Source organism: Pelophylax lessonae, assembly GCF_965119305.1.
Source record: "Pelophylax lessonae genome assembly, chromosome: 3".
Classification (NCBI taxonomy): domain Eukaryota; kingdom Metazoa; phylum Chordata; class Amphibia; order Anura; family Ranidae; genus Pelophylax; species Pelophylax lessonae.
Genome location: NC_138770.1, coordinates 119,786,785 through 119,813,912, shown reverse-complemented (window position 1 = coordinate 119,813,912; position 27,128 = coordinate 119,786,785). Strand labels below are relative to the sequence as shown.

Below are 27,128 nucleotides of genomic sequence, written 5' to 3'. Positions count from 1 at the left end.
TAAAATTTGTCACAAAAGCAGTTAAAGTAAATTAGATCTGAGATTAAAACTAAAATAGCTAGGTTCATACTTGAGCATTGGCTTCTTCAAGGATCCTAGAAGTGTTTTAAAACATGTTTTTTATGCGTTTTCAGGCATGTCAGTTTGTTTTTTAGGCCAATGGAAAGCAGGTTACTAGGAAGTGGGCATTGACATGACAAAAACCTGTTATGCATGCTTTTCCTGCACTCCCATTGCAGTTTATGGGGCCAGTAATGTGTGATCCTGCCCAAAAGAATACTACTTTGACGTGATAAGCAACAACACATGTGAAAATCGAATTCTTATTGTGAAGTATTGTCATGCTTCTGGAAACACAGTGCAAATTGCTTAGATGTAAATGGTGGCTTAAGCAAAGACCTGTGCATACCCTTGATAGGCAATATACCTTTAAACCCAGGATGTTCAGTTATGCAGATCTTAACATTCCTTGGTGCTATTAGCATCTTTAGTAGTGTAGTGTGCGAAGCAGCTTATCCAAAGGTGCCTGCTTTAAAGGATAAGTTCACCTTTTTAGAAAAAATTATTAATGCACATTTATTTGCAGGTTGAAAAAATGTGTATTATTATTTTTTCTTGAAGGAGCCTGTAAAGCATTGCACAAGCGATCAGCAGATCACTGATGCCATGCAGGCCTCGTACAGGCAAGCCAAAACACTCTGACAGGAAGAGAGAATAAACCACTACAATGCTCACCACACCATTGTAGTTTATTAGAAACTACATGCAGACAGCCGCTAAGACTGTTGGGACTTGTAGTTTTCCATTCACAGAACACTGTATATAAGTGATGTGACTGGGCTGGCGGAGCCGGGCGATTGGGTGGGGGGGAGGGGGCGGTCCTTTCATAACATAGTTTAGCAAGTTTGTATTTTAGCAACCAATAAAAAGTATTGTACTTTCCTGTGTGTTTCTAAAGGCCAACATGTTACAAAAAATGACTGCTTCCTCTAGTTTACACTGCTGTCTGTTTCTTGAGGACATGGGTGTTGATAGACCCTGGCACCCAGGTCACATGCCCCAGATTTTCCTCTGGGTGCCTTGGGTCTCATATGAGATTTTGTTTTGGAACATTGTATAACCTATCTACTTTTGAATCTACGTTATTTAGTTTGTCATCATATAATGAATGTGTTTTCTACAGTTTTCAAACCAAATTTCATTTTGTTTAGGTAAAATAACTAAAAAAATCTTAGATTTGATCCAAAATGCTATTCATGGTATCCTTCCAGTTCCTGTGTAATCTGTGCACCCAAAGGTGCCCCTGGTCTATAAAGATCCAAGAAATGCTTGGGGAGATTTCCTCTCGCTATCTGTCACAGTGACAATGTTGTCACCACAGCAGGAAGTGAAAAAGATCTTGATGGGTTTACAGAGAGCAAAAAAATACACTGCCAGAGGCTTTAGTCTCCCACCAGAAAATCTCTCCAATAGGGTCATGGATAACAATAACAACTGGATGGAAATTCTAACCATTTCCCACTCTGACCAAAACTAAAAAAAGTTTTTTTCTTGGAGTCTTACTTTAGGAAACCACTTTTTTTAATCCTCGGTTAGCCACTTGTGTTAATTGTTTTTAGTTTTCTGATGCTTGGCAATTGCAAAGGAGAATGAAACACAAAAACGTTCTTAGACATAAAGGAAAATGACTTAATGAGTTTGTGCCATGCAAAGTGTTAGAAAAAGAACAGACACAGAATTGTATTTGTTTATTGAAAGCTTTACCAGATTGTAGAACTGCCAGACACAGAACATACAAAGAATGGAGCTTGACTCTGCTGCTCACATTCAATTGGTCAATACATATGTCACTTATCTCTCAGTAATAGACTGCTACTACAGTCTGCTCCTTTTCCATCTACTTTGTGTCAGTGCCTGCGCCAGGACTAAGCCCAGTTCATACTTTATTTATTAAGGTGTCACTAAACCCATATCATTTAAAATAATCAATAAATTGTGTATTACATGCTGTTCATACTCACTCAGTCACTATGAGATTTGTTTTCTGTACTCTGCAAAAAACCTGGTTGATCCTGCTGCTCTCTATCTCCACCTTTTGCTCATGTCCCCAATTCAACTAGAGATTTTGCAGTTGTGGTGGCAAACTGTGCACATGCTGTTTTCAGTGAGTTTTTACTCACTGCTGAGCATTTCCTCCCTATCACATGGAGTCACACATGTGGGAGTACACACAGTGGTAAATGACAGACCGATCCTTGCTCCTCCTCCATGCCCACTAACCAGCTAAACACATTGGGGTTGGGATATTACATGTAGATTCATGGAGGAGTCCTCTCCTGTTCTGTTATTCTAAAACACAGGCTGGAGGAGTTTGACACAGACTGTGACTGGCAGGAATCCAACCACACCATGTTATTACCACAAAACAATAAAGATTTCATTTCAAATATATATTGTATGCCAATTTAAAAGTTTATTGATATTATGTATTTATTTTTACTTTCTATACCAAAGGCTGTTTTATTTTTTATATTGAACATGTGACCAGTAGCAGAGGACTAGAAGCTCCTCCTGCTTATGTTTCCCTGCAGACAGGCTGGGAAAGATTTGGGTCCTGTGACAGCTGTGTATCGATTAGGAAAAAGGTACTTAGATGTTGTTGTTTTTTTCTAAATTAAAAAAATGACAGTGCCATCATCAGTGTTGGGGGTAACGAGTTAAAATGTAAAGTGTTACGTTAACTACGTTACTTTTTTTGGTAACGTATTAACATTCGTAACATCAGTAACTATGTTACTTTACATGGCTTGAGTAACGCGCTTTCTTGCGTTACCCAAGCCGACATCTTGCGCGGGTCCATGAGGAGGTGGGAGGACCGAGGAGAGCGGGGGGTCGTGTGTGGCCGAGGACTTGGAGGAGGCAGGAGGACCGAGGAGAGTGGGGGATCGTGTGTGGCTGAGGACTCGGAGGAGGCGGGAGGACTGAGGAGAGCGGAGGATCATGTGTGGCCGAGGACTCGGAGGAGGCGGGAGGACTGAGGAGAAGACGCCTGCCACTGCAGGTAAGTGCACTGGTCACTCTGGCATTGAAAGGTTGCACACTGTGGTCAATCTGGGGGCACGCTGTGGTCACTCTGGGGGCACACTGTGGTCAATCTGGGGGCACACTGGTTACTCAGGCATTGAAAGGGGGCACGCTGTGGTCACTCTGGCATTGAAAGGGTGCACGCTGTGGTCACTCTGGCATTGAAAGGGGGCACACTGTGGTCACTCTGGCATTAAAAGGAGGCACGCTGTGGTCACTCTGGCATTGAAAGGGGGCACGCTGTGGTCACTCTGGCTTTGAAAAGGGGCATGCTGTGGTCACTCTGGCATTGAAAGGGGGCACGCTGTGGTCACTCTGGCATTGAAAGGGGGCACGCTGTGGTCACTCTGGCATTGAAAGGGGGCACGCTGTGGTCACTCTGGCATTGAAAGGGGGCATGCTGTGGTCATATATATATAAATAAAACAATAAATATTGTATTGTTTTTTTGTGCACTACAAATAAATATGCGCATTGAAATTTGTTCATATTTTTTTTCAAAAGTAAAGTAAAGTAATAAGTAGTGAAGTTACTTTTCAAATGCAGTAACTAGTAAAGTAATCTCATTACAATTTACTGAAGTAACTAGTAACTAGTTACATTTTTTGAGTAACTACCCCAACACTGGCCATCATCCACATACAGAAGAAGGTACAATGTAAATTAAAAAGTGTTTGTTTTGTATCACTTTAGGGTTAATGTAAATTTGATTGCTAGAACCTCATAGTTTTACCTTAAAGTGTTTGTTACCTCAACACTTCATATTCCTGATATGTGGCGACTGTACCATGTACTTGTATGAGAAAGTACCCTGTTCTCTTTGTGTTGCTTCCTTTATCTGAAATCCCTGGTTTTCCTGCCAGTCCCCTTGCTTTCCTATTAACTGACCACACTATGCAGGAGAGCACACCGTGCATGTCCTAAGTCTATCCTATTGCATGTTTGTTGTCCCTTACCATATTCTGTTCAGTATCTGCAGTCTACATTACATTAACTGAATATTATGAGTGGCCATTTGGTAATGTAAGGGACAGATTTCACACCTCTTATTTAAAGTAGGTTGACCGTCACTGAGGTAAGGTGTATTTATAACCTGTCCCTAGTACCTCTCACTCATCAGTTTACATTCCCACTGCAAGAATGATTTAAATTCTCAGCTGGCATCAGTAATGCATTATAAAGACAAAGTTTAGGAAATTTCAGCAGCAGACCTGAATAATGATTCATGGGCTTCTAAAGGAAAACATTCCTGAGCAAAGGGATGTTTTCAGTCGTTGCCTGAGGGTGTTCTTAATGTGAATTCCTGCTCCTAAATTGTTATTCTGGGTAGCGGAGATGTTTTAGGAACCTCTTGCTGGTCCTCAGATTCTGAAGCCTGTCAATGAGACCTATAATACCAGAAATTTACACCTAGAATTAGATGTCTGTAATAATTATTTGAGATGCTCCAGTCTGTTTTTACCTGGCAAGAGAATGTATTCCTCTTTCAATTCTGCAGAGCAGTTCATTTAAGATTAATGTGGAGAGAGAAGTCTATAAGTGCTTGTTATACCATCCAAAATAGATGAAGGCTTGGGGAAATGTGACAGCTCATTGGGGTATTCTGGGAGTTACAGCTTCTTATAGATCATTATATACTTGGAGGAAAGTCAATAACTCTGGGGCTCTTCGGCTTCTTCTACGATTGTCGGCTCCGTTGGGGTTTTTGCCTCAACCTTTGACACAAGTCGTTTATTCTTTGCAAAGTCCTGCTCCCTATGCGCCACTCTCCATATTGACTTACTGCAGTTATAAGCTGTTTCATAGCCTGGAGGTGCCCTTCTGGCAGTCAGACCTGCAGACTCTTTCCAACACCCCTATTTTTATTAGTATCAACTTATTACTCATAAACTCCAAAAGCTCCCTTTGCGATGTTACTGAAGCTTTTTGTTTTTTACTGGTAAGTCTCGCCTCGATTAGGTTTATGTAACTTTATTTATTTAGTGTGTTAATTCATATAAGACCTATTCTGTAGTTCTTTACAGCCTGGACAGCACAATGGGTAGGTGGTATATGATATGGCTCTGCAGCACTTCTGTCTCAGGCTCAAGTGCCAAGGTCATTATCTGCAAAATCTACAAAGGAAAATAGTCCTACTTTTACATAGTTGCATAGTTAGTCTGGTTAAAAAAAGACACAAATCCATCTATTTCAACCAATAAAAGGGGAAAACAATTACAATCCTATATCCACAGTTGATCCAGAGGAAGGCAAAAAAAACCCAGCAGGGTAAAAAAATTCCTTCCTGATCCCCGAAGAGGCAATCAGATACAGTGCATTCTATACAGTGTCAAACAATCAATACGGGAAACTGAGTAGCAGGTGTATAGGTTGTTCTTGTGTTAGAGATTTGATCCCAGAGAGATATAGGAAGCTAGCATGTTGTCCAACCTGGAGGTATGGAACACATGATGTGAGGTTGTTGGGATGGGGAGCATGTGCTCAGCTATGCCACTTTCTCTAAAATCGCCTCACTTATATCCCTGTACCATGGCGTTTTTCCAAAAAAAACACAAAATAATTTTTTACATGATGAAGGTAGGCACCTTCTCCGCTTCTTTATTATGATAACTGTAATGGATTTTCAAATCTGGGATATTGGTTTAATATTTATTGATTAACAGGATTTTAAGTTGTTTTCAGTCTCTTTTAGTAGGTGTTAAAATTAGATATAAAGTATTTTGAGGTTCTTCAAGTCAGTATTGTACATGGCAGACTTAAAGGGAGGGATTTACTAAAACTGGAGAGTGCAAAATCTGGTGCAGCTCTGCATAGAAACCTATCCGCTTCCAGTTTTTTATTGTCAAAGCTTAAGTGAATAAGCTGAAGTTAGAAGCTGATATGCTACCATGCACAGCTGAACCAGAAAATAAATCTCCTCAAAAATGTATATGAATGTCAAAACTTTTTTCCTTTATTTTGAATAGAGTAGGGAATGATTAGGACACCTGTAAGGTTTTTTTTTTTTTTTTGTCCCATCGAGGGAGATTTTTCTTTACTTCCAGTACCAGAAACACAGCTGGAAAAAAAAGAGGAGATCTCTCAAAAGTAAAGGAATAGCGCTCCTAAGAAAGTTGTTTCCCCATTGGAAGGTTTTCCCTTATCTCCTGTTACTGTGACAACTCTAAAATATGTATTTTGTATCAGTTTCTGTACCAGAGCCACTGGTCAACAGGACAAGTGAAGGTGGAACCCCCCCCCCCCCCCCCCCCAGCAAAAACCAAAACCTGACAGCGGTTCAAACCCTTTCACATGCTATCTAAAAAAAAAGAAAAGTGTTGGCTTTACATAGACCTTAAATATAAACAAATACTTGCTAAGTAAAAAATGTAGCAATATACTCAAAAAATGAATTTATGTCAGTAAGAACTTTAGCCATGCATTGACCCTTGAGGCATTAGGATGGAGAGAATCATCACTTTGCCTTCAGCCCCCTTGACTGCTTCTTAATTGGTTGGCTGCTTTGGATAAAGTGCAGGATGCAGAATCTGAACATCAGCACAGAATTCTTATTCCTATACATAGAAGAATAGTTTGGAAACTGGGAGTTAGGAAACGCTGCGGAGCTTGGTTGCATTTTCATTGTTTGCCTAGGGACTCTCTTGCGTGCTCCCTTAGTGAAATGTGAATCATGGCTTTCGCTGAGCTGAAGCGTCCTCCGATTTCACACAGGATTTGAGAGGATTTTTCTTCCCCTGAATATAAATGAGGAAAATGTACACACCCCATAAGACAAAGTAATGGCCTGCATGACAATAGCTGATGTTATTTCACAAGTGCTCCTAATCATCTTCTTGCTCCCACGAGTACAGTGACCCATTTTAGCTCGGAATAATTAGCCTTTCAGGCACTGCCGCCTTGTTTCCATTAAATATATATAAGCTTGCAGGGTGACATTTTCATGCCCAGGCTTTGTAATAAGGCTTTGGGAGATTGTTGGTGCTTCTGTTTTTTTCTACTACAACACAAACTAAGGCATTAATTTATTTCTTGTAATTAACCCAGTAGTGGCTGGAGATAGCAGTACACATCCCCTTCTATCTCTCTGTCACATACATTTCTGATTAACCTTGACATAGATTTCCAGTGGAATATAATGTGATCTATCTATCTATCTATCTATCTATCTATCTATCTATCTATCTATCTATCTATCTATCTATCTATCTATCTATCTATCTATCTATCTATCTATCTATCTATCTATCTATCTATCTATCTATCTATCTATCTATCTATCTATCTATCTATCTATCTATCTATCTATCTATCTATCTATCTATCTATCTATCTATCTATCTATCTATCTATCTATCTATCTATCTATCTATCTATCTATCTATCTATCTATCTATCTATCTATCTATCTCTCCATAGCCACCTGTGTTACATATGCCTGAGATTTACTTTCTTCTTTCCATACTTTCTTCTTCAATTTCATTCATGCAGATGCTGAAAATCCCTTGAATATGTCTACCACTTATTTTGAACCAGCAGTAAAAGTGTGTGTAGTATCAGTGTTATGTGTTTAGTAGTTTGAAGTAGGAAGGACAATATTAATGCAACCATTTGCAGTTATTTTTGCCTATTTATATACCTGGAAACTTTGTAACTCACTAACCGGAAAATTTGTGGTTGGGGATTATGCCACTGCTGAAATTTGAGGGTGTCACCCAGATACTTTGTAAGGTGCATGGGTGATAATGACAGACCTGGAGTTGATAAACCATAGTAAAATAGTCCTCAAAATAAACAGCCCTGAATTGCTTCTGTATTCGCACAGTTGGCATCAAACCACCAACTTGTGATAATACTGTACATGACCAAATGTGGTAATACACAATCAACATTTTGTTGTGGTCTACTTGGGAAAAAAACTGGCAATCCTCAGAGTAGGTGGGCAAGAAATGTGGGGAATACAGTGGCAGCCATGACAATATGTGGCCAACAAACAGGCAGTTGTGGCAATATGTGGATGATAAAGAGGCTGGGGTGACATTATGCAGACAGCGAACAGGCAGCAACAGCAATATATAAGCAACAAACAGCAACCATGATACTATATTACATGGGTGTCATAGCAGTAGTAATGGCAATATGCAACAAACTGGCTTTCTTTACTATATAGGGGGAAACAAATGACAATGTGTAAAAAGAAAACAGGCAGTTTTGTGCAACAAACCTGCAATATCAGCAATGTGTAGACAAAGGAAAAAAGCACAGTCCATGCTTCCTCCCAATTCTATCCTTCTCTGGACAATTGACCGGTCTTAATTATTTAAGTCTTTCAGCCAATTCTACAAATTTCCCAGGCCTGCTTATTTAACCTGTGCACCATAGTGACTGTTTATTGTTGTACAATAGTCTTATCTCTGGGTGTGATTTCAAAAGCAGCATACCCATGGTTAAGTGTATTCCTATGGTACGTATAGACATTAGATGACAGTCTTTTTATCCAGCTAAAAAGTGCCTGGAATGGGTGAAAATCTAGTTTCCTCAGGGCACGTACGTTTTCCACAGATATAGGCATGTGTGGATGGATCTGGTGATTTTGTGGGGTGCATTGTTCTATTGTAAGGTTTTAATATATTGGGAGCTACTGTATAGAAGAAATTCTGCAATAGTAATAATTAGTAAAAATGTGTAGCAGCATTAGTTTATATTGATGGTTTTCTGGATATTTTTCTCTTCGGTTACTGACATATTTCCATCCTTCATGATGAAGACATTGGGGTTGATTTACTAAAACTGGAGAATGTAAAGTCTGGTGCAGCTGTGTATTGTAGCCAATCAGCTTCTAAATTTAGCTTGTTGAAATTAGCTTTGACAATAAGGGCTCTTTCACACACTCCGTCCGCTGGACGGAGTCCGTTTTTCTCAGCGGGGGATCGAGCCGCCGATCCCCCGCTGAGCAGCAGGAGGACAGCTGTGTCTCCGTGCTGTGTGCGGAGACACAGCTGACAGTTCCCCATGCATCTCTATAGGGGAAATCGGATGTCAATGGACCGTCAGTCCGTTCTCACCCGATCCCATCCGATCCGATCCGCTGGACGGATGGAAAATAGGGTTTCCATCCGTCCAGATTTGACGGATCGGATCGGGTCGGATGTCAGCAGACATGTCTCCGCTGACATCCGATACCCCATAGGAATGCATGGGGGGACCGTTCAGATCCGCCAAAAAAACGGACAGGCGGATCTGAACGGTCCGCCTGTGTGAAAGGGGCCTAAAACTTGGAAGTTGATTGGTTTTTATGCAGCGCTTGCACTCTTTAGTTTTAGTAAATCAACCTCACTGACCTAAAGCAAAAATTAAAAATAACATTGATTTTATTTATTTGGTAGACATCAGATACAACAGGTTTGATTTACTAAAGAGAAATAGACTGTGCACTTTGAAAAGTGTAGTTGCAAAGAGCTCCTGCTCATTTACTAAGCTCTGGAGCAACTGCAGTTTACAAAGTGCACAGACTATTTGCCTTTAGCAAATCAACCCTAATGTAGCTATTATGTTGCATTAATGAAACCTGTTATAGGAGTGTTTCTGGATTGTAAAGAAAACCTTTAGTGAGTAAATATAGAGACTGCCTTTGCTAATATATCCTACTTGGCTGCCATGCTAATACAGTGGCTTTACTACTGTCTATGCTATATGTTCAAATTTGAATTTGAACACACCTCATGCACACAGGACCTAAAAAAATGCACTTTTGGAGGCGTTTGACTTTATTTTTTACCTAAACACACCTCTATGTTAGCCTATTTGGCCATGCATACATAGGGGTTTACAGGCATATTTAAAGAGGAATGTTTACAGGAAGAAAAAAAAAACATCACCAGCCCATTCAGGAGAGGAGCATTTCGGCACAAAAGATGCAGAATGCGCATAAACGTGCCTAAACGCTAGACGCTAGATCATTTTATATTCTGGCCAATGGACTGCATTAATGTTGATATGCACAAACACATATAAACGTTTGTGCAATGCGCAGCATGTTTAGCATTTTTTAAGCAGGTTTTCTCCTACCAGGAGGCGTTCAGAGTAGCTGAGCAAATGCCTAATGCATGAGGCCTAAAAGTACAGAGCCAAAGGCAGCCAGGCATCTGGCATCCTCAGGATGAGGTCAGCAATGGCTATCTCTGCAGTAAAGGACAACTTGGTAGATGCTCAAAATGATAAATCAGTGCATGACATAGCTTTGTTAATGAACAATACAGTGTTAGTGACACAGCTTTGTTTATTAACAAAGCCATGTCAGTGCAGACATGTTGATCACATTGCTTTGCTGAACTTATGAAGTCACCATGTCACTGTTAATATGGCAATTTTATGACTTGGTTTAGGTTAGGTTCAGCATTATGACAAGCAGAGGCGTAACTAGAACCTTCAGGGCCCCGATGCAAGAAACCATGAAGGGCCCCCCAGACCCCTGGCCGGGGCCTGTCCCTTCAAGCCTGGGGCTCTTCCCACTAATCCTGGGGCTCTTTAATCTCATTGCATGGCCTTTTATTATGGTCTCGCATCAGGATCCTTTCACAAGTTCTGCAGTGGGCCCCCTTCCTGCAATCTTGGGGCCTCCCCACAGTGGTGAAATGCCAGGGCCCGGTCGCAAGTGTGACCTTTGAGATCCTAGAAGTTCACCCACTGGTTTGCTACCGGGCCCCCTGGAGCATGGGGCCCGGTAGCGATTGCAACCCCTGCAACCCCTGTAGTTACGCCCCTGATGACAAGTACCGACAGGCTTCGATAAGCAAATTTAGCTTGCTTTTGGCATCAGTATGAGACATCTTAATTTTGCGTTCCTCATTGACTTCAGCACATTTTGCCAAAATATCCTATTATCACTCACTCCCATTTTCTCTCATCCTTAGATTCTGATATGGCCATGTCTACATTAAGTATAGTACGGCAATTTTTTTCCAGACTTTTTTTTTCTGGCCATTCTGGCGTCAGTTCAATTGGTTGATAACGTGCCCAATGTGTTTGATCATTTGTGTGTAGCCATTACAAAAGGACTGCAATTCCATTAGTAAAATCTTCTTTTTTTACTCCCCATTTTCCCTTTAAATTAAATTTGTTCAAATTTTGCTTGTAGTTGATAGACATCACAAATTGTACAACCGAGATCTGCTGAAGATCATTAGCTCATGACCATTGCTGAGCATTTCCCTGTGAAAACGAGAAGGTTAAAATAAATTGACTATGATGTGCATTTGATGGTTTCTATGACAAATTGGAGTTTTGACATTTAAATAATAGAAGAAAGTGAAAAAAGAATGAGCATACCATGGCTGAGGAAGTATCTAAAAGATCAAAGTGTAGCATTCCTGTTAACCTTAACTGCTTGCTAGGCAAGTGGCACTTTTGAACAGGTATCCTGCTGATGGACCATACACAATCATAAAGATGGGAAGCTGTCTGACAGGTAGGTCTTTCTACGAGGTGGTACTTTGGTATTCATTATCTGGGGAGCATATTATGAAACAATCAAATCCTTCTCCTCCTTAAAACCTCTTAATATTGAAAAGATAAATATGCCTCATTTCTGCAACATTTAGGTTTTTATACTGTTGCCGACCCTAACTGTAGGCCCACTCTTTTTGTTCATATTGTTTAATAACTGAAGGAAGCTTGAACCTTACATGTCATGGAATATACCATTTCCACTAAGTGTGCAAAGTGCTCTTTTTTTTTCACCAAAATTCAAAATGTTTGTTTGTCAGGTTCACGTTTCCCTTCCATAGCTACAAAATATTAACAAAAATGTTTTTTTACTACTCTGCAAGCTCTCACAGACCTGTTTCTGGAAAATGTAAAATACCTCTTGCTTATAGGATTTAGAAACCTGAGTGTTTGATCGCACCATGCTCTTTGGTTTCCTAATCTGCAAATAACAAAAACAAATGTGTCAGTTGGGTAGTTTATTGTATTTTGAGAGCTTCAATATATTTATACATATATATATATATTTGAAAGTATGCAATTCTGTTGCTTTTGTATTGTTCGCACACACAAAATGACAAAAGCCAGAATTCCCCTTTAAGCCATTAGAAACCAGGGTCTATACTTTTTAGTACTTATTTAGTTGTGTGGGCTGTTTGTTCCCAGAAATTAATTACACAAACTGTAATTGATTTGTTTATGAATAATTGTTTCTATTAAATATAATTGCCTGCATTGATGTACGCTGAATATTAACTTTCTTGCAAATGCACAGAAGCCAAGATGCATTGTTCCCACAGGTCTTAAATCCTTTCGACTCACAATCTTATTCATATTGTGTTTCATAATGTAATGTTTACCTGGTGAGTCTGAAACGTGGTTAGTAAAATTTGCAAGTGGGTCAGTAGTTTCAAATATTGCCACAATTCTTTTCTCTTACCTTCTGTTGTTATTAACAATATCGTATTAACACAATGGTACAACGTGTTTATAACCTACTAGTATGTATTGTTATACCCTTTTTATTATAATGGTGTTTATTACAATTACAATTGTGTTTACTTGCCAAATTAATTTTTTTCCCTTTTTCTATTTTTTTTATTGTAACATTATATTTGTGCATGTTGCCTTCGGGTTGTGACCTCAAAGCCTAACCACTCTTACTCTAAATGGTAAAAACAAATAATGATAATATATATATTACACAAGTGACATGAAAGAAGATCAAAAATTATGTGTTTAGTAAAGACATTGCCTGCATTTGGGGATCAGTGATGTCATCCCTGTGAATTATAAGTGGTGAGATCAAACCTGGACATTATAAAATATGTTTGGAGCAAAATCATATATAAATCTATATTACATCACTTTTGCCACATTGCTTATTTTGAAGGTGTTCCACAATGCAACTGAGACAGTGAACTTCACACAAGGGTCAACCCCTACAAGCTCTAAACTGTAACTTGTGTAATATAAGGTTTAATGTATCCTCTTCGTACTGTGACATAATAAAGACTTTAGAGGTCGCAGAGGAGTTCCATGATCTATATAAAGGCACTTGAACTGTAGACCTGTGCTTTTGTGTATCCATGGAACACCTTAGTGATCCGATACATCTTTTTATTTTACAGTATGGTGTGCATTATTCCAATTAGAGTTATCTATATGGTGCATTGGGGGCATTAGCAGAACTGGTGCAGAGAACTAAGCACAGACAAAGTACTTTAAAGCTTTAATACAAGGATAAAGAACTTTGTTTTCAATCAATTGCAGGAATCAAACGGTGCATGCAGGGAAAACGGAATACTGTTTTTTTTTTCCTATGTTAAGTCTTGCCTGTGTAAGACTTGAAAAAAGAAAATGTAAATACAAGATTGTACAATAAATTCAAGTCATACTTTTTATTTGAAATTATTGTAATTCTTACATATCAAGAGGTCATTGGAGCCGAGATACCCAAGTTTAGTCCCTCTGACGCCCATACAAGAAATGGAATGTGTGGGTGTCACTGGGATAGGAAGGCACAGACAACAATAAAAACATTCTAACCCTTTCCCACGCTGCTAAAAATGTGTTTTTGTCATTGTTAACTTTAGTGAGATTTTCAAAAACTTTCTGTTATCACTGGAGGTATGGAGAAATCTCCCCCTGATGGAGCACAGTCATCAATAAAAGTCCATGAGTCTCAGATGTTTATCCAGATATAGCTGTAGTACACCAGTGCATCCTACTCATATTTCTGGGTATTTTGGTTATCTGTGAACCCTTTACACTGCTTGTAATACAAGAGAAGTATACCCAAACACACCCAATGGACTATCTTTTACGAGGTATGCGAGAGATCATCATCTGACATTTCGCAAAAAAGAGAAATCCTACCTTTTCCTCTAGTGGTTTTTCACATCCGTGTGGTTTTAACACATCTATTTTTGAATGTGCTGTATGTCCCTCCTTGGTGCAACTTGGTGTGAATTTGGCCCCATAAATTTTAATAGAATTTCCTGGCTATAACAACAGGGTTCATTCCCTAGACAGACAAGAGATATTGCTTGTAATTGGCCAAGCATAAGAAAAATGCATGAAAAATGCAGATGGACAAGTGTCAACCTAAGCTCAAATGTTCCCACAGAAACCAAACAAATTCAAGCTTGATAATACAACAATCAGTGAAATGACGCTGCACAGCACACTCTTCAGGAAGCAGACCCAGCCCACATGGGAGGTGTACTCTGAAATCTCACTGAAGCGGGTTTAACACACTCCCTGACTTTACCACAATTACACTTGATTCTGAATTGCTTTAGCATATCACTGGTCACTGTTTTACTTGTTCCCTTTGATTCACCTTCCCCTGGAAAATGCATTGCTTTACTCAGAATGGAGCTAAACTAGGTACTGTTTTTTATGGAGAATCTTGAGATTTAAAAAAAAAAAAAGAATGCACAGATGTCTGATGCCATTAATTACAGCATTTATTTTACTTTGTGCCAGTGTTGCTGATGCCCCCAAATGCTCTCACTTCATCTTCAGTTCAATAAAAAATAAAAAGAAAGAGAAAACAATAAAAGGAGAAAAACTAATTCTTAATTGGAACCCTGGCAATGTCTGTCTTTTCTGTTCTGCAGAAATGTTGAAGGAGCTGAACCAGCAGCGTAGAGCGAAAGAGTTTACAGACCTGAAAATTATTGTTGAAGGCAAAGAGTTTGAAGTCCATCAAAATATTCTAGCTTCCTGCAGCTTGTATTTCAAGGACCTGATTAAAAGGTTTGCCTCCCTTCCAGCTGTGATCTGGTCTGTTCTTTTGTAGGGCGCATATGTGTGGCTTTTTATTATTTCATTTTATTTTATTTTTCTTTTCTTCCCATTTCTTGCAGGTCTGTGAAGACTGAATCTCCTTGTCACAGAGCCAGTAGCCATTCTTTCCAGTTTTCTTGAATGTATTCTCAAAATGAACCCTCAGAGACGTGTAATGCATATGGGCCTACTGTGTTTGTATTTTTTTTGGTGTTTAGCCTCTCTACTACCCATACACAGGCTTTTTGGTGTAGTTTTATTGAAGTGTGCCTGCTGACTTTATAGGATGGAGGCAGCCATATTTTAATCACTTTCTAGCTCATAAACTAGTGATAGTGCCTTCAGGGACATGCTTAAGATCTGGAAAGGGAATTGACCATTTTGTGAATGTGGTCCTCTCTGCAGATTGCATTTTTAGCATGTTTTCTGGGTGTGGAAAAAAATATCAAAAATAATAAAATGGCCTCATATTTATAATATAAATTATGAAGTGTGTTTGCCTCCTATGAACCAATAAGTGACTCCCCTACAAAATAAAATATGCCTTAGAAACAAGAAAAAGAAGAGCTAATTGGTTGAAAGAAGGGAATTAGAAACTGTCCCCATCTAGACATTTCATATATGGGGCCTGTTATGGCTAGGTCATCTATATGCATAGTTTGTCGGCCAAGGAGATGGCTGGCACACACCCAGATAATAATAATAATTTGGCTTAAATAAAGGCTCAGGGACTTACTTGTGAATTAAAATGTAGCCCTGGTTGCAGCATTAATGACTAGGCCGCATCCTCTTGATTATTCATTTTCCTCAAAGAAAGGTTGTCTCCACTGTGTACAGGGCTGCAGATACACTGAGAATGAAACGCAAGCCTGAAATGACAACATTTATGAGAGAGATGTGTCTCTGTCAGTATCAAACCAATAAATATAGCGCAATATCAGCATTTACTATCAGAGATATTAAAAAGCCCATGGTAACATATGTTTCCATCCACTGTGGTATTTCATAGGTCCTCGGCTAATTGCCTTCATAGCTAGTTTATAAGATAATTCAGCTGTCAGTAATTTAGAGCTAAGCTTAGCACAGTCATGACATATCCTCCTAATTGTTTTTAGCTGAAATACAGTTTGCATCAGAAATCAATTGCACGTTCCCTTAATTAAATGTAATATCTGCCTAAATGGAACCGTTTGACAGTAAGATCAGTTTTTTGCAGTCAGATTTCTTCACTATGTCGCTATATTTAGCTTTTATTCTCTTAAATACATGAATAGTAGGATGTATAATAGTTTCCTTCTTTTTTACATTTTTTAAGTTTTTTTTTACATTTTCCGGAACTTTTTTATCAGGGAAAATATTAAAGTACGATTAGAAATATAGTAAAGAAAAAAAATTAAAAGTTCCTGTATTTTAACAGAACTGTGGATACCCTGTTAACATTTGTTTTTATAAAGCTGTCTGGTTTTGCCCAATCACACATATACATTGCAGTGTTGGTTGTAGTACCATTCGTTTTCAATGGTATCCCAATGCACTAAGGCAAAACACATACATTGCAGGGCACTTCAACTCATTATAACGCACTACCTTGCATTGATAAGAGTACTAATTTTTATTATCTATTTTATGGATTGATTACACTAATGCACTTTATTGATATATAAACCAACATCATTTTTTATTTTCCCTATCCTTTGAGGGACCTTAATTTATACATAATCACATTTATTATTGCACATCCGAGCTTCATTTAAGTATTTATTTCAAGACTAGTCATAACACTTCCCAGAAGCGCAGTATCCCCCACCCCTTACAATGTACATGCATTAACACCGTGCATGAGTATGGAAAAGTTTGAATGGGCCCTTTGTATTTTCTCCCTTTTTATGCTAAGACAGACTGACTGGCATATTGAATATTCAATAAGAATTCTGTGTTGTGCACGGAAGATATTGAGCCTGATTTACTAAAGGATTTGTCCCTACAGTGACGCATTGATCATGAGCAAACAGACAAATCGCATGTTCTTGAACTTTATTACTACACTACAGGCTACAGTGTTTATAGGTTGAATTTACTAACAGGTGTGCTTTGGTATAAAATATATGCTCCAGCATACAAATGTACAACAACTGAGCCACAGTGTGCCTAAAATAAAAATTAGATTTTGCCTGTTTTTGGATCTATCTAAACTATGTTACATTTTTTTCAAAGTGCTTACCATGTAGGATGAAATCATTATCAAGTGCTTACGGCTATCATCAATACATCACCACTGTAAAAAAAATAAAAAAAAATAAGCATGTAATGCACCTAAACAAATCATGGTGCGCATGTGTAGAAGTCTAAGCACTAGATTGCTTATGCTGGTGCTTGGAATAGAGATTCCAATGATAAACATCCATTTGTACACTGGCTTTCCCCTATGACAGCATAGCCTACTGGGTTTTTTGACATGCCGTCAAGCTTGGCACATGCATGTCTTATTTTCCTAGTGAGCCACTCACATTAGTTTTTTGTATTATTTAATTTATTTTGTTGGAAAATTGTTGAAGTGCACATTGTATAGAGTAGCTTCTTGTTGCAGAAGGCACATAAGCTAGGACTGTATAGTAGGCCTTGGACATCATTGTATGATTTCTTAACTATGTTCGGGGGTATGAATGCTATGGGGTTGATTTACTATAGGCAAATAGACTGTGCACTTTGCAAGTGCAGTTGCACCAAAGCTTAGTAAATGATGTGAAGCTTCACTTTGCAAAGAATACCCAATCACACACAAGGAAAAAAAAAAACAGCATTTTTACTTGCACATGATTCGATGATGGAAGTTAGCAGAGCTTCCCCTCATTTACTAAGCTCTAGAGCAGGGATCTATAAACATTTTATAAAAAGGCCAGATTGCTGTCCTTCAGACTTTAGGGGGGCCCACTGCGGCCAATGGGAGTGGGAATAAACAATGCTTAATAATTGGTTTTCAGTGGAAGTAAGACAATTACATAGAGCTTGTGGTCAGCAGGAAAAGGAATAGTGCCTCATCATTGTTATTGGTATGAGAAAAACTGCCAGTTTTTAGTATCAGTGGGAGGAATAGTGCCCCATTATTGGTGTCAGTGGGAGGAAAAATGCCCCATCATTGGTATTGGTTTTTGATATCATTGGGATGAATAGTACCCCATCGTTGGTATTATGGGATGAATAGTACCCCCATCATTGTTATCATAGGAGAAATAGTGCCCCATCATTAGTATCAGTGGGGGGAATGGTGCCTGATCACTGGTATTGGTGCAATCAATAGTGCCCCATTGTTAGTGTCAGTAGGAGGAATAGTGCCCCAAGAACCAAATAAAGGCAAGCAGAGGGCCACATCTGGCCCACGGCCATAGCTTGGAGACCACTGCTCTAGAGCAACAGCGCTTGCAAAGTGCACAGTCTATTTGTCTTTAGTAAATGAACCCCTATGCCTGAGGACATCAGCTGGTGCATGTGTGGGCGTGATGCAAGTGTATCATAACCATCTATCCCTTCTTTGGTTTAATTGCTTTAGTAAATCAGGCCCATTGCTCCCTCTGACACTTGCTTCACTTATCTTCAGTTCTGGTAAGTTACTGAAACTTTTACATATCTCTGGTATATGTATTATTAGCGTTTTTATACAAAACACAATGTGTTAGATTTAAATTTCTGTTAAGGTGACTTTTTCATTAAAAAAGTATGGGGGCTTCAATTGCTTGGCTTTTTTTTGTGGCTGTATCTGGTTTGCATACTTTTCTTGCAAAATAGTCACTTTAAATAAGTAAGGTTTTGGAACAAAAGCCACAGAGTAGCAAACCCAGTCAGAAAACTGTTCTTTGGGTAGCACCTATTTCTACTAACGTCCATTAAATTAATCTTCATGCATTCTTTGCTTTGCAGCCTGAGCCCTGAGCAGAGTACCAGAGCAGGAGTGTGCTAGCTGTTGGAGACGTCATTTTACTTTTTTTTTTGCTTGCTATGAGAATTACTGAATTTTCCCATAAATACTGTCAAGACTAACACTGTAGCAGTGACATTTTTCTTTCAGGGCGTTGATGGGACTGGTCCTATCTTGTTATTCATTTTTTGTGGGTTTTTTTGTTACTGCCAAGAGCTTGTGTTTTATTCTGTAATGTAACATAATGACTTGCTAGCTGTATTGATTGTTTAGCAATAACGCATGCCTTTGGCCCAGGGATGCTGAATTAGACCTCCCATCAGAAAGTCTAAGACTTTAAAATTGAACTCCAGGCAAATATTAAATAAAAATGATCACATTAAAAAAAAATTGATTACTAATATTATAAGGACAGTTAATTTAGACACCTGAACCTGTCATGAGAAGGGCTTTTTGTAGTCCTCTGTACAGCAGCACTTCTACTGGGGAGAGGGAAGCCAGTACTTCGAGCTAATACAGCTCTGCTGCATGTACATGTGTGGGAAAAGAAGTTGATAGAAGAAGAGATAAATGAATCAGCCTGCTGATGTTCTTTCAAGTCCATTCACAGACTGGGGCATGGAGGTTACTAAGCTTCATTGCCTAACTAGAGTAGAAAAAGTGGGGATGGTGCCTTGCTTTGGTGTCTGACCGGGGTGTTTAAATCTGAGGACTGGGTAGGATATAAATATAAATAATTTGGCAGCTATTGTATATGTATTTCAGTGGTGTATTTATCTATTTGCTTCGAGTTCAGCTTTAAGTTCTCTTTGAAATGGTTCTTGTAGTGCACCCTAGCCGCTCATTGTTAATGCGGTCATACTAAGGCCCTCTCATCTCTTGCTACTATGTCCCTTAGGAAACTTCTTACAGGCTAATTCTGTGTTATTTTCATAGAGTACCTATCAGCAGAAGACACAATTAGATTGAGATTTTTTACCACTTCTACACACAGCTTCTCCCTTGCCTTTAGGTAGAAAAGGCCCAAATAAAAAACTTAATTGAGATATATAGTTATTCTTTAGTGTTTTCATTAGGAATGTGAGCTGTAAAACACTCTACCTCTTTCCCAGAATAAAATATACCAAGGCAAGAGCTATCACATTAATTGGCATGTGACTGTTAGGAGCCAGGCAGGGGCCTCTGGAATATGGTAGAACACTTTTGACAAAAATGTTTCCTTAGGAGCATAGTAAGACTGATATATACCAGTAAATTGGCCATTTACACTTCCTAGAACAGACTTTCTCAACCATTTTACCCAAAAGGAACCCATAAAATTATTTTCTTGACTCTCGGAATCCCTGAAAAACCCATTTTATTGGGGGTCAGTGAAAAAAATGCCCCTTACATTGGTGACAAGTAGAAAAAATCTCCCACTTTACAGTAGAGGTTGGAATGCCACCCTTACAGACAGCTAAAAATATTGATAATGTCATGCACATTGGCCCACAGCTCAAGGAACCCCTTGTGGCCTCTAAAGGAATCCTAGGGTTCCACAGAATCCTGGTTGAGAATGGTGGTTCTAGAAGATAACTACTTAACAATGTTTAAATGGGAATTCTAGAAGGTGTTATATAGCTGTAAGACATAGTCAGTGTTACATTCATAAGATGTTATGGTGGTTCAAAATGGGTTTAGGCCATGCTGCTGGACTAGACTTTTTGCACGTTAATACAATAGGGGAGATAGGAAAACAAGAGTATCTTGGACCCTGGAAACTGGAGCATTATACCCTTTGGGAAAAAATACACTTTTGCACTTCTAGAATCCAAGTCTACTTCTATAGATATTCCTTATTTTGTGTAATTATACAGCGAATAATTGCACAAATCATTACTTTCTAGGGCTTAACCTTTTGTGTCTTAAGGAAGAACCTTCTTTGCTGTCAGTGAGTCAGGTTTATCACAGTGTATTATAGGAAAGCAAAAGAAGAAGAAAAAGAATAATTAGTTGCTACAGGCAACAATGTTTTCTTTAGATTCCTTGAGAGGCTTTTTATATTTTTATAGAATTTTATATGTATGCAACAGGTCTGCTGTAATAGGAATTCAGAGATTAGTGCAGTGTTTTGTATTATTTCTGGTTTATTTTCATTAGAGAGCGTATAGATATTCACCTTAATGTCTGATGGCCATTATCACTTAACATAAGTAGAGAGGCTACTTGCTTCTCTGATAATATAGTTGAAACCCTCTAGCCTGTTTTAAGGAAAGTCTTCTACTCTTATGTGTTTAGGCTTTTGAAATTCAATTTATTTTATCACTTAGCAAGAAAAATCCATCAAAGTTTTTATTTTCCTTTCTTCCCAGTTATGCAAAATGAGTAGGATTTATTTATCCTGGCAGCTGGTTTACAGTAGCTATATAGTTCTTTAAGTTGGTCATACACATGGCAATTTGATGCAGAAATTCCAAAGCAAACAAAGACATAAAATGGTGGCTTGGACTGACTGCATGGAAATGAAAAATTGCCCTTATTATACCTGGTAAAAAAAATATCAGATTGCTTTTGATGATATTGTTAAAGCTTCTCTGCATTTTCAATTATATCATTTAAAAATCTGTATTGAAGCTGTCAATTTCACAATCCTCTGAATTCCGGTGGTAAATTGCTTAGTTTCTAGCGATGGCTTTAGATCATATTTGTGATTCCGGGTAGATCAAAAGTGGTTATAAATTACTGAAAATCGACACGTGTATGGCCAGCTTTAGGGTGACCACAGTACCCGAAAGGCTGAAAACAGACTTTCAGAGGTGGTAAGATATCCTCTTAGATGTCTGCTTCATAACAATGAATGACAGTTTAGCCTTTGTAAGCAAAGAGCGAGGGAGAAACAATGTGCTGGTGCAGTTGATGCAGCTATTGTGATTAGGGCAGTATTAACAGTTTGATAAGTTGTTGCTCCCAAGCCTTGTCATGTGCCAGTTCCATCAAGCATTAAAAAAGGCCATGTTGGCCATCCGGAAACGTATGTATATAGATGAAAAAAGACAGATAGATAAAGGGATAGAAACAAACAGGAATTTAGGAATGTGAAAGACCTGGAACACCTTTGGGCACAGTGAAAGTAAACCGTGGGAAAAACTGAAGAGCCTACTTGCTGTATACAGTGCACATGTGTGCCATAAGTGAGAGTCTCACAGACACACATAAACATCAGGACAAATTATTGTTTTTTGAGGAAGGAACTGTTCCATTGAATATACTTTTTGCACACTGAATATATCCACAGATGTAGCACTTTGTCTAAGCCTACCCTAAAGGAAAACTTCATTTAAATAGATAGGGACCACTTAGCAGCAACTTTTGAGGCAAAATAACAGTTTGGTTAGGAGTAAGTAACACACAGCAGAGTAATGCAGTTGGGAGTATGTCTGAGGTATGCACTGTGCAAAGTGGCCCGTGGAAAAGTGTTCCTTGCATTGGCAGTCTTGTTTAGAATGGATGCAGACATTTGTAGCCAGTGGAGAGCTACTACATTACTCTGGAGGTAAATGGAGGAGTGGCCCATAAAATTGGTGGTCAATGGAGAAGAGCCCCTTTACAGTGTCTGTCCATGGGAAAGCTTTCCTCTTTATTTTTGGTAAGTGAGGAAGTGTCCCATTACATTTGTAGTCAGTAAAGAAATGCCCATTAGATTAGTGGTCAATGAAGAAGAACTTCCTAATATTTGTGATATGCGAGGGGTGTCCTCTTACATTGGTGGTCTGTGTAAAAGTACCCAATTCCATTTGTGCTCAAGGAAAAAGTATCCCCTTAAAATGGTGAACTGTGGCACAGTGCCCCCTTACATTTCTTACAGGAGGAATGCCTCCTGACATTATTGGTCATTGGTGAAGTGCTCCCTTACATTGATGGTCAGTGGTGTTTTGCCACCTGTAATGGGAGGATATTGTAGAGGTGCCCCCTTACATTGTTGGGTTAGTATAGGGTCCTTTGCATGATAGCACCAGATCCATGTAGGCAATGTCTAATGGAAGATCGTTTTTTTCTATGGCTGCCTTTGCATAATCTTGATGTAGACAGACCCAGAGTACCAAGCAGGAGAGCATGTGCACAGGTGCTTGGGTCTAGCAACATTCATAGACAGATAGATATGAAATAAGCAGAAATGTAAGATAGATAGATAGATAGATAGATAGATAGATAGATAGATAGATAGATAGATAGATAGATAGATAGATAGATAGATAGATAGATAGATAGATAGATAGATAGATAGATAGATAGATAGATAGATAGATAGATAGATAGATAGATAGATAGATAGATAGATAGATAGATAGATAGATAGATAGATAGATAGATAGATAGATAGATAGATAGATAGATAGATAGATAGATAGATAGATAGATAGATAGATAGATAGATAGATAGATAGATAGATAGATTTTCATTCTTGTTTGCACAGTATACTTTTTAAAAACTAGTGTTTTTTGTAGCTGATACAGCTTACAATATAAGGCTTTTCAGATGAAAACGAAGTTCAGTTACATATGAAAGTAAATTTTAGCATATTCAGAAAGCTGTCACATCTGTTTGCCTTGCAAAGCTTTATCCTGAAAGAAGAAAAAAAATGAATGAAATTTTGAATTTGTGTTTTATTCCTCACGCTCAAAGAGAAAGAGATAGAGAGGTCTTTTGATTTATAATGAAATGTTTGATGGAGGTTTCTGAGAAAGTTTACTTTACGAGCTCTTTTTATCCCACATCCACTTTTCTACCATCTCCGCACAGTTTTTTAATTTATTTATTTTTGTTCTTGTTTCCCTATCCATTCTTAAAGATTTATCATGTCTGAGTGTGAATAAAAGGGAAACTTTCTTGGGAGAGATCTAAAAGTTTATAAATTCTCAAAGTCCTTTAGGTTCTGTTAACTCTTTTAGAGAGAACCTGTCATATTGTACCACACTCATGTCTTTAGATTTCTATGTAAAATAAAAATGACATAAAGGCTTATTCTGTAACTAATGCAAGAAACAGAACTCCAAGTTTAGCCATAGTAATTCAATCACGTTTTTCAAATTACTGTTATCAGACAAATAAACAGGTGATTTACGATTATATTTTTGTAAAAAAAAAAAAAAAAAACTAGGAGTATCCTTAAGAAACCTTGTAGTTGATGAAAAATGTCCCAAAATGACTCATGTTCTGCCTTGCTTTGTTTACATTTCCCAGCTACTATGAAATGACAGTTGATTATAAAAAGCTCACAAATATCCAAGGTATTTAATTTGAGTGAGATTTTGAAAAGGAATATCCAACAATCTCATATAGTTGTAATGAATAAATGTCCAGCAACCTTTGGCCATAAAATGGCCTTGAGGAGATAGATAAATTATGGAAAACTTAAAGGATGTAGCATGTACATGTCTACATTTAATAGGTCCCATGATCATAGTCATTGCTGTAGATTGACTGTTGTTCCCATGGCCTTTGCCAGTGTGTCAATGTCTCCCTCCATTACGTCAATTTGGTGATATGCCATTGATACATAGTTATATTTGAAGACAATTACAATGTACTGATATTCTACTTGCATTGGTACATGTTAATAGTCAGTATCTGTCAGAAAAAGGGGGATCCGCTGAACCAAAGTGATAGGAATGCTACAGGGAATGGAAGCAGCAGTTGGGCGGCCTTTGCTCCTGAAAGCGATTTTCTTGATATTCTTCTTGATTTTCTTGATTCCAGCTTGATGGTTTTCTTTCAGTGTATAGCACATTAGTTTTAAGAAGAAAAATTAGCTAGTTCTATAAGGGTTGATTTACTGAAGGCAACTAGGCTCTTCACTTTGCAATGGGATTTTCCTTTAGCTTAGTGAATGAAGTTAAGCTGTGCTAACTTTCAGGCATGTGCCATCAAATAAAGGTTTTTCCCCCTGCATGTTATTGGTTTTTCGCAAAGTGAATTTTCACCACATTAGGGCAAGTGAAAAATCCCTTGCAAAGTGAACAGCAGCGAATTGTCTTTAATAAATCAACCCCTTAATATTTGCTGTGGTCTCCTTGGTACTGCCTATCTACTTATTTCTGAAGGTTTGGCATATTGTGCATCAGTAAGACATTACAGAAGATGTGATGAAGTAGCTAAAGTAGTTTAAAGAGTTGAGATACATGGCACACAGTAGAATAGGAGGTTGTCATCTTTCCACAGCTTGGCTCTACTAGTTTTGCCTTTGGCCTGATTTTTCAAGCCTGAATTCTTTAAATTTTCCTTAAAAGTAAAATGCAAAAACAAATTAGTTGGCCAGTAAGTACAGTTTTTGTTCATTTCCCTGTCTCTAGTTGTGCTTTATTAGCCACATTATATGAATACTGGAATGTGGAACCATTACAAAGAGCGTACGTCACTGATGTCTCTTCTTGTATATGTTGCTGGCAGCCATTTTGTGCAAACTTACACAAGCCAACTTTTTAAACATGCAGAGGCCAAAAACAAGAGAAAAGTAAAATCCACCTTATGATTATGTATGTTATGTCCTTTAGGACATGATCTTTATACTTCTAAAATCCATGGCTGCTCTAGCAATGACAAGCTAAATTGCTCCAAAAGAAATGCATAAAATATAAAAAAATTAAGTTCTTTTAATAGCCAGACAGAGCACAGACACATGTATTAAGGGCTAAGAGCAACAGTATATTTAATTTACGGAAAAGCAAATAGTAACTGGAATGAAGAGAAGTAGAATCCCTCGGCCTTCTTACTGTTTCCATTAAAAAGTTTCTGCCTGTTCTCTGTTAGAAGATATTGCTCTGGGCTCAGTGTGAGGGATTTAGAAGGCAATGCAACTATGCCTCATAGGGCTTAAATTGTTTATAAATGTAATTTGAGATAACAAAGACACTTTCCACACTGGGCACATCGGCTGTGGGCTAGAACAAACCTGGTTGAAAGAGAATGCAAATAAAAGAATTTAATTTTATAGATGGCTTGATGCCGCGGAATGTTGTGACACTACAGCAGAAGTGGAATGGGATTTATCAGTTCAGTCAGTCAGTTAATTCTTGTTCTACCATTCACCATATGCACCATCTACTCGAGAAAATAACAGTATTGCAAAAACCATGCTGAAGTGAGACACTCACTGTTTTTTTTAAATAGTGATGATAGAAATAGAGCTCATAAGCCAGAATATTTCACAAAAGTTAATTTAATTTTTCTTTGCCACTTAAAGTACACCTGTCCTGGCCTACAAAGAGCCTAGGGTATATCAACCCCTGTGTCCCTTTGGGGTACCTTGGCTAAGACCTCACTATTGACTTAAAATTAAGCCTTACCACTCCTAATGCTAAACTCCACCCATTACCCACCTTGAATATGAACCCTTAACTTAAATGCCCATACAACCTATCTCTTAACACCAAAATACCCAGTTATCCCTTATCTTATCAAATGAATCCTTGACCCTAACCTGACCCTTTACTATAATAGGGCAATGGCTAAGGCCACATTACTCACTTGAAATTAAGCCCTGCCACTCCCAATGCTAAACTCTACCCATTGCCTATCCAAATGGAGACTCATGGGGAAGTAGAGGCTTTGCCATATGACAGTTGAATAACATTAGATAGGGCCTAGGAGCCAAGGAGATCCACAGGGATTGTTTGGAAGATTTAAAACAGGTACTACCATTTCGGTGGTGTTATCTTCTGCACATTTTAGGCTGCAATAGCCTAAATAAATTTAGGAAACAATTACGGACAAAGGTCTTCAAGCCCAGTTTATTCACTTATGTATTCCATTAAACATCATGAAATATTCTTTGTTCAGCCAGGGCAATTACCCGACATCTGACTTATTGTTGATTTGGTATAGTATTTCTGATAGCTGAGATTAGACTTGCAATGGAAATGGTTAGTGTGTTTATAAGCAAAGGGAAGATACTTAGCTAAGTTAAGAGTAGTAAAAGAGTTCACTGGGTGTGGGTGTCACTAGCTCAATGTTTGTTCAAAGCTCAAGCACAAGCAGGAACTGCTGTGCTTTGGTTTTTGGAATTGGCAGCCTAGCACTGATTAAGTTAAAAAAAAATTGTGTAACAAATTTACCCTGATGTTTTACCTATCCCTAACCAGACCTTAACACCTAATCCTGACCCTCACCTGAAATCTCACATTTAACCTAAAATTAAACAACATTGCCACTCAATCTTTACTCTTCACACCTAATCTTGAAAATGTACCCTTAAGCATGGTACAGACTACAATTTTTCTTTTATTCAACCCAGTGGGTTGAACAAAAAAAAAAAAACCTAACAGCTCTGGTTGGAGCGATCTCCTCCACTAAGCTGTTGTGTTCTGACACGGAGGCTGC

At 38.3% G+C, this 27,128-nt stretch overlaps 1 protein-coding gene across 1 annotated transcript in view; it reads left to right on the top strand.

Moving 5' to 3' along the window:
• The window catches only part of KLHL29 (kelch like family member 29), a 1,145,580-nt gene that overhangs the window by 805,500 nt on the left and 312,952 nt on the right, over nt 1–27,128 (top strand). The window contains exon 6 of the mRNA XM_082249639.1: nt 14,691–14,829. Within this exon, the coding sequence (XP_082105765.1) occupies nt 14,691–14,829 (139 nt within the window). The remainder of the gene's footprint in view (nt 1–14,690; nt 14,830–27,128) is intronic.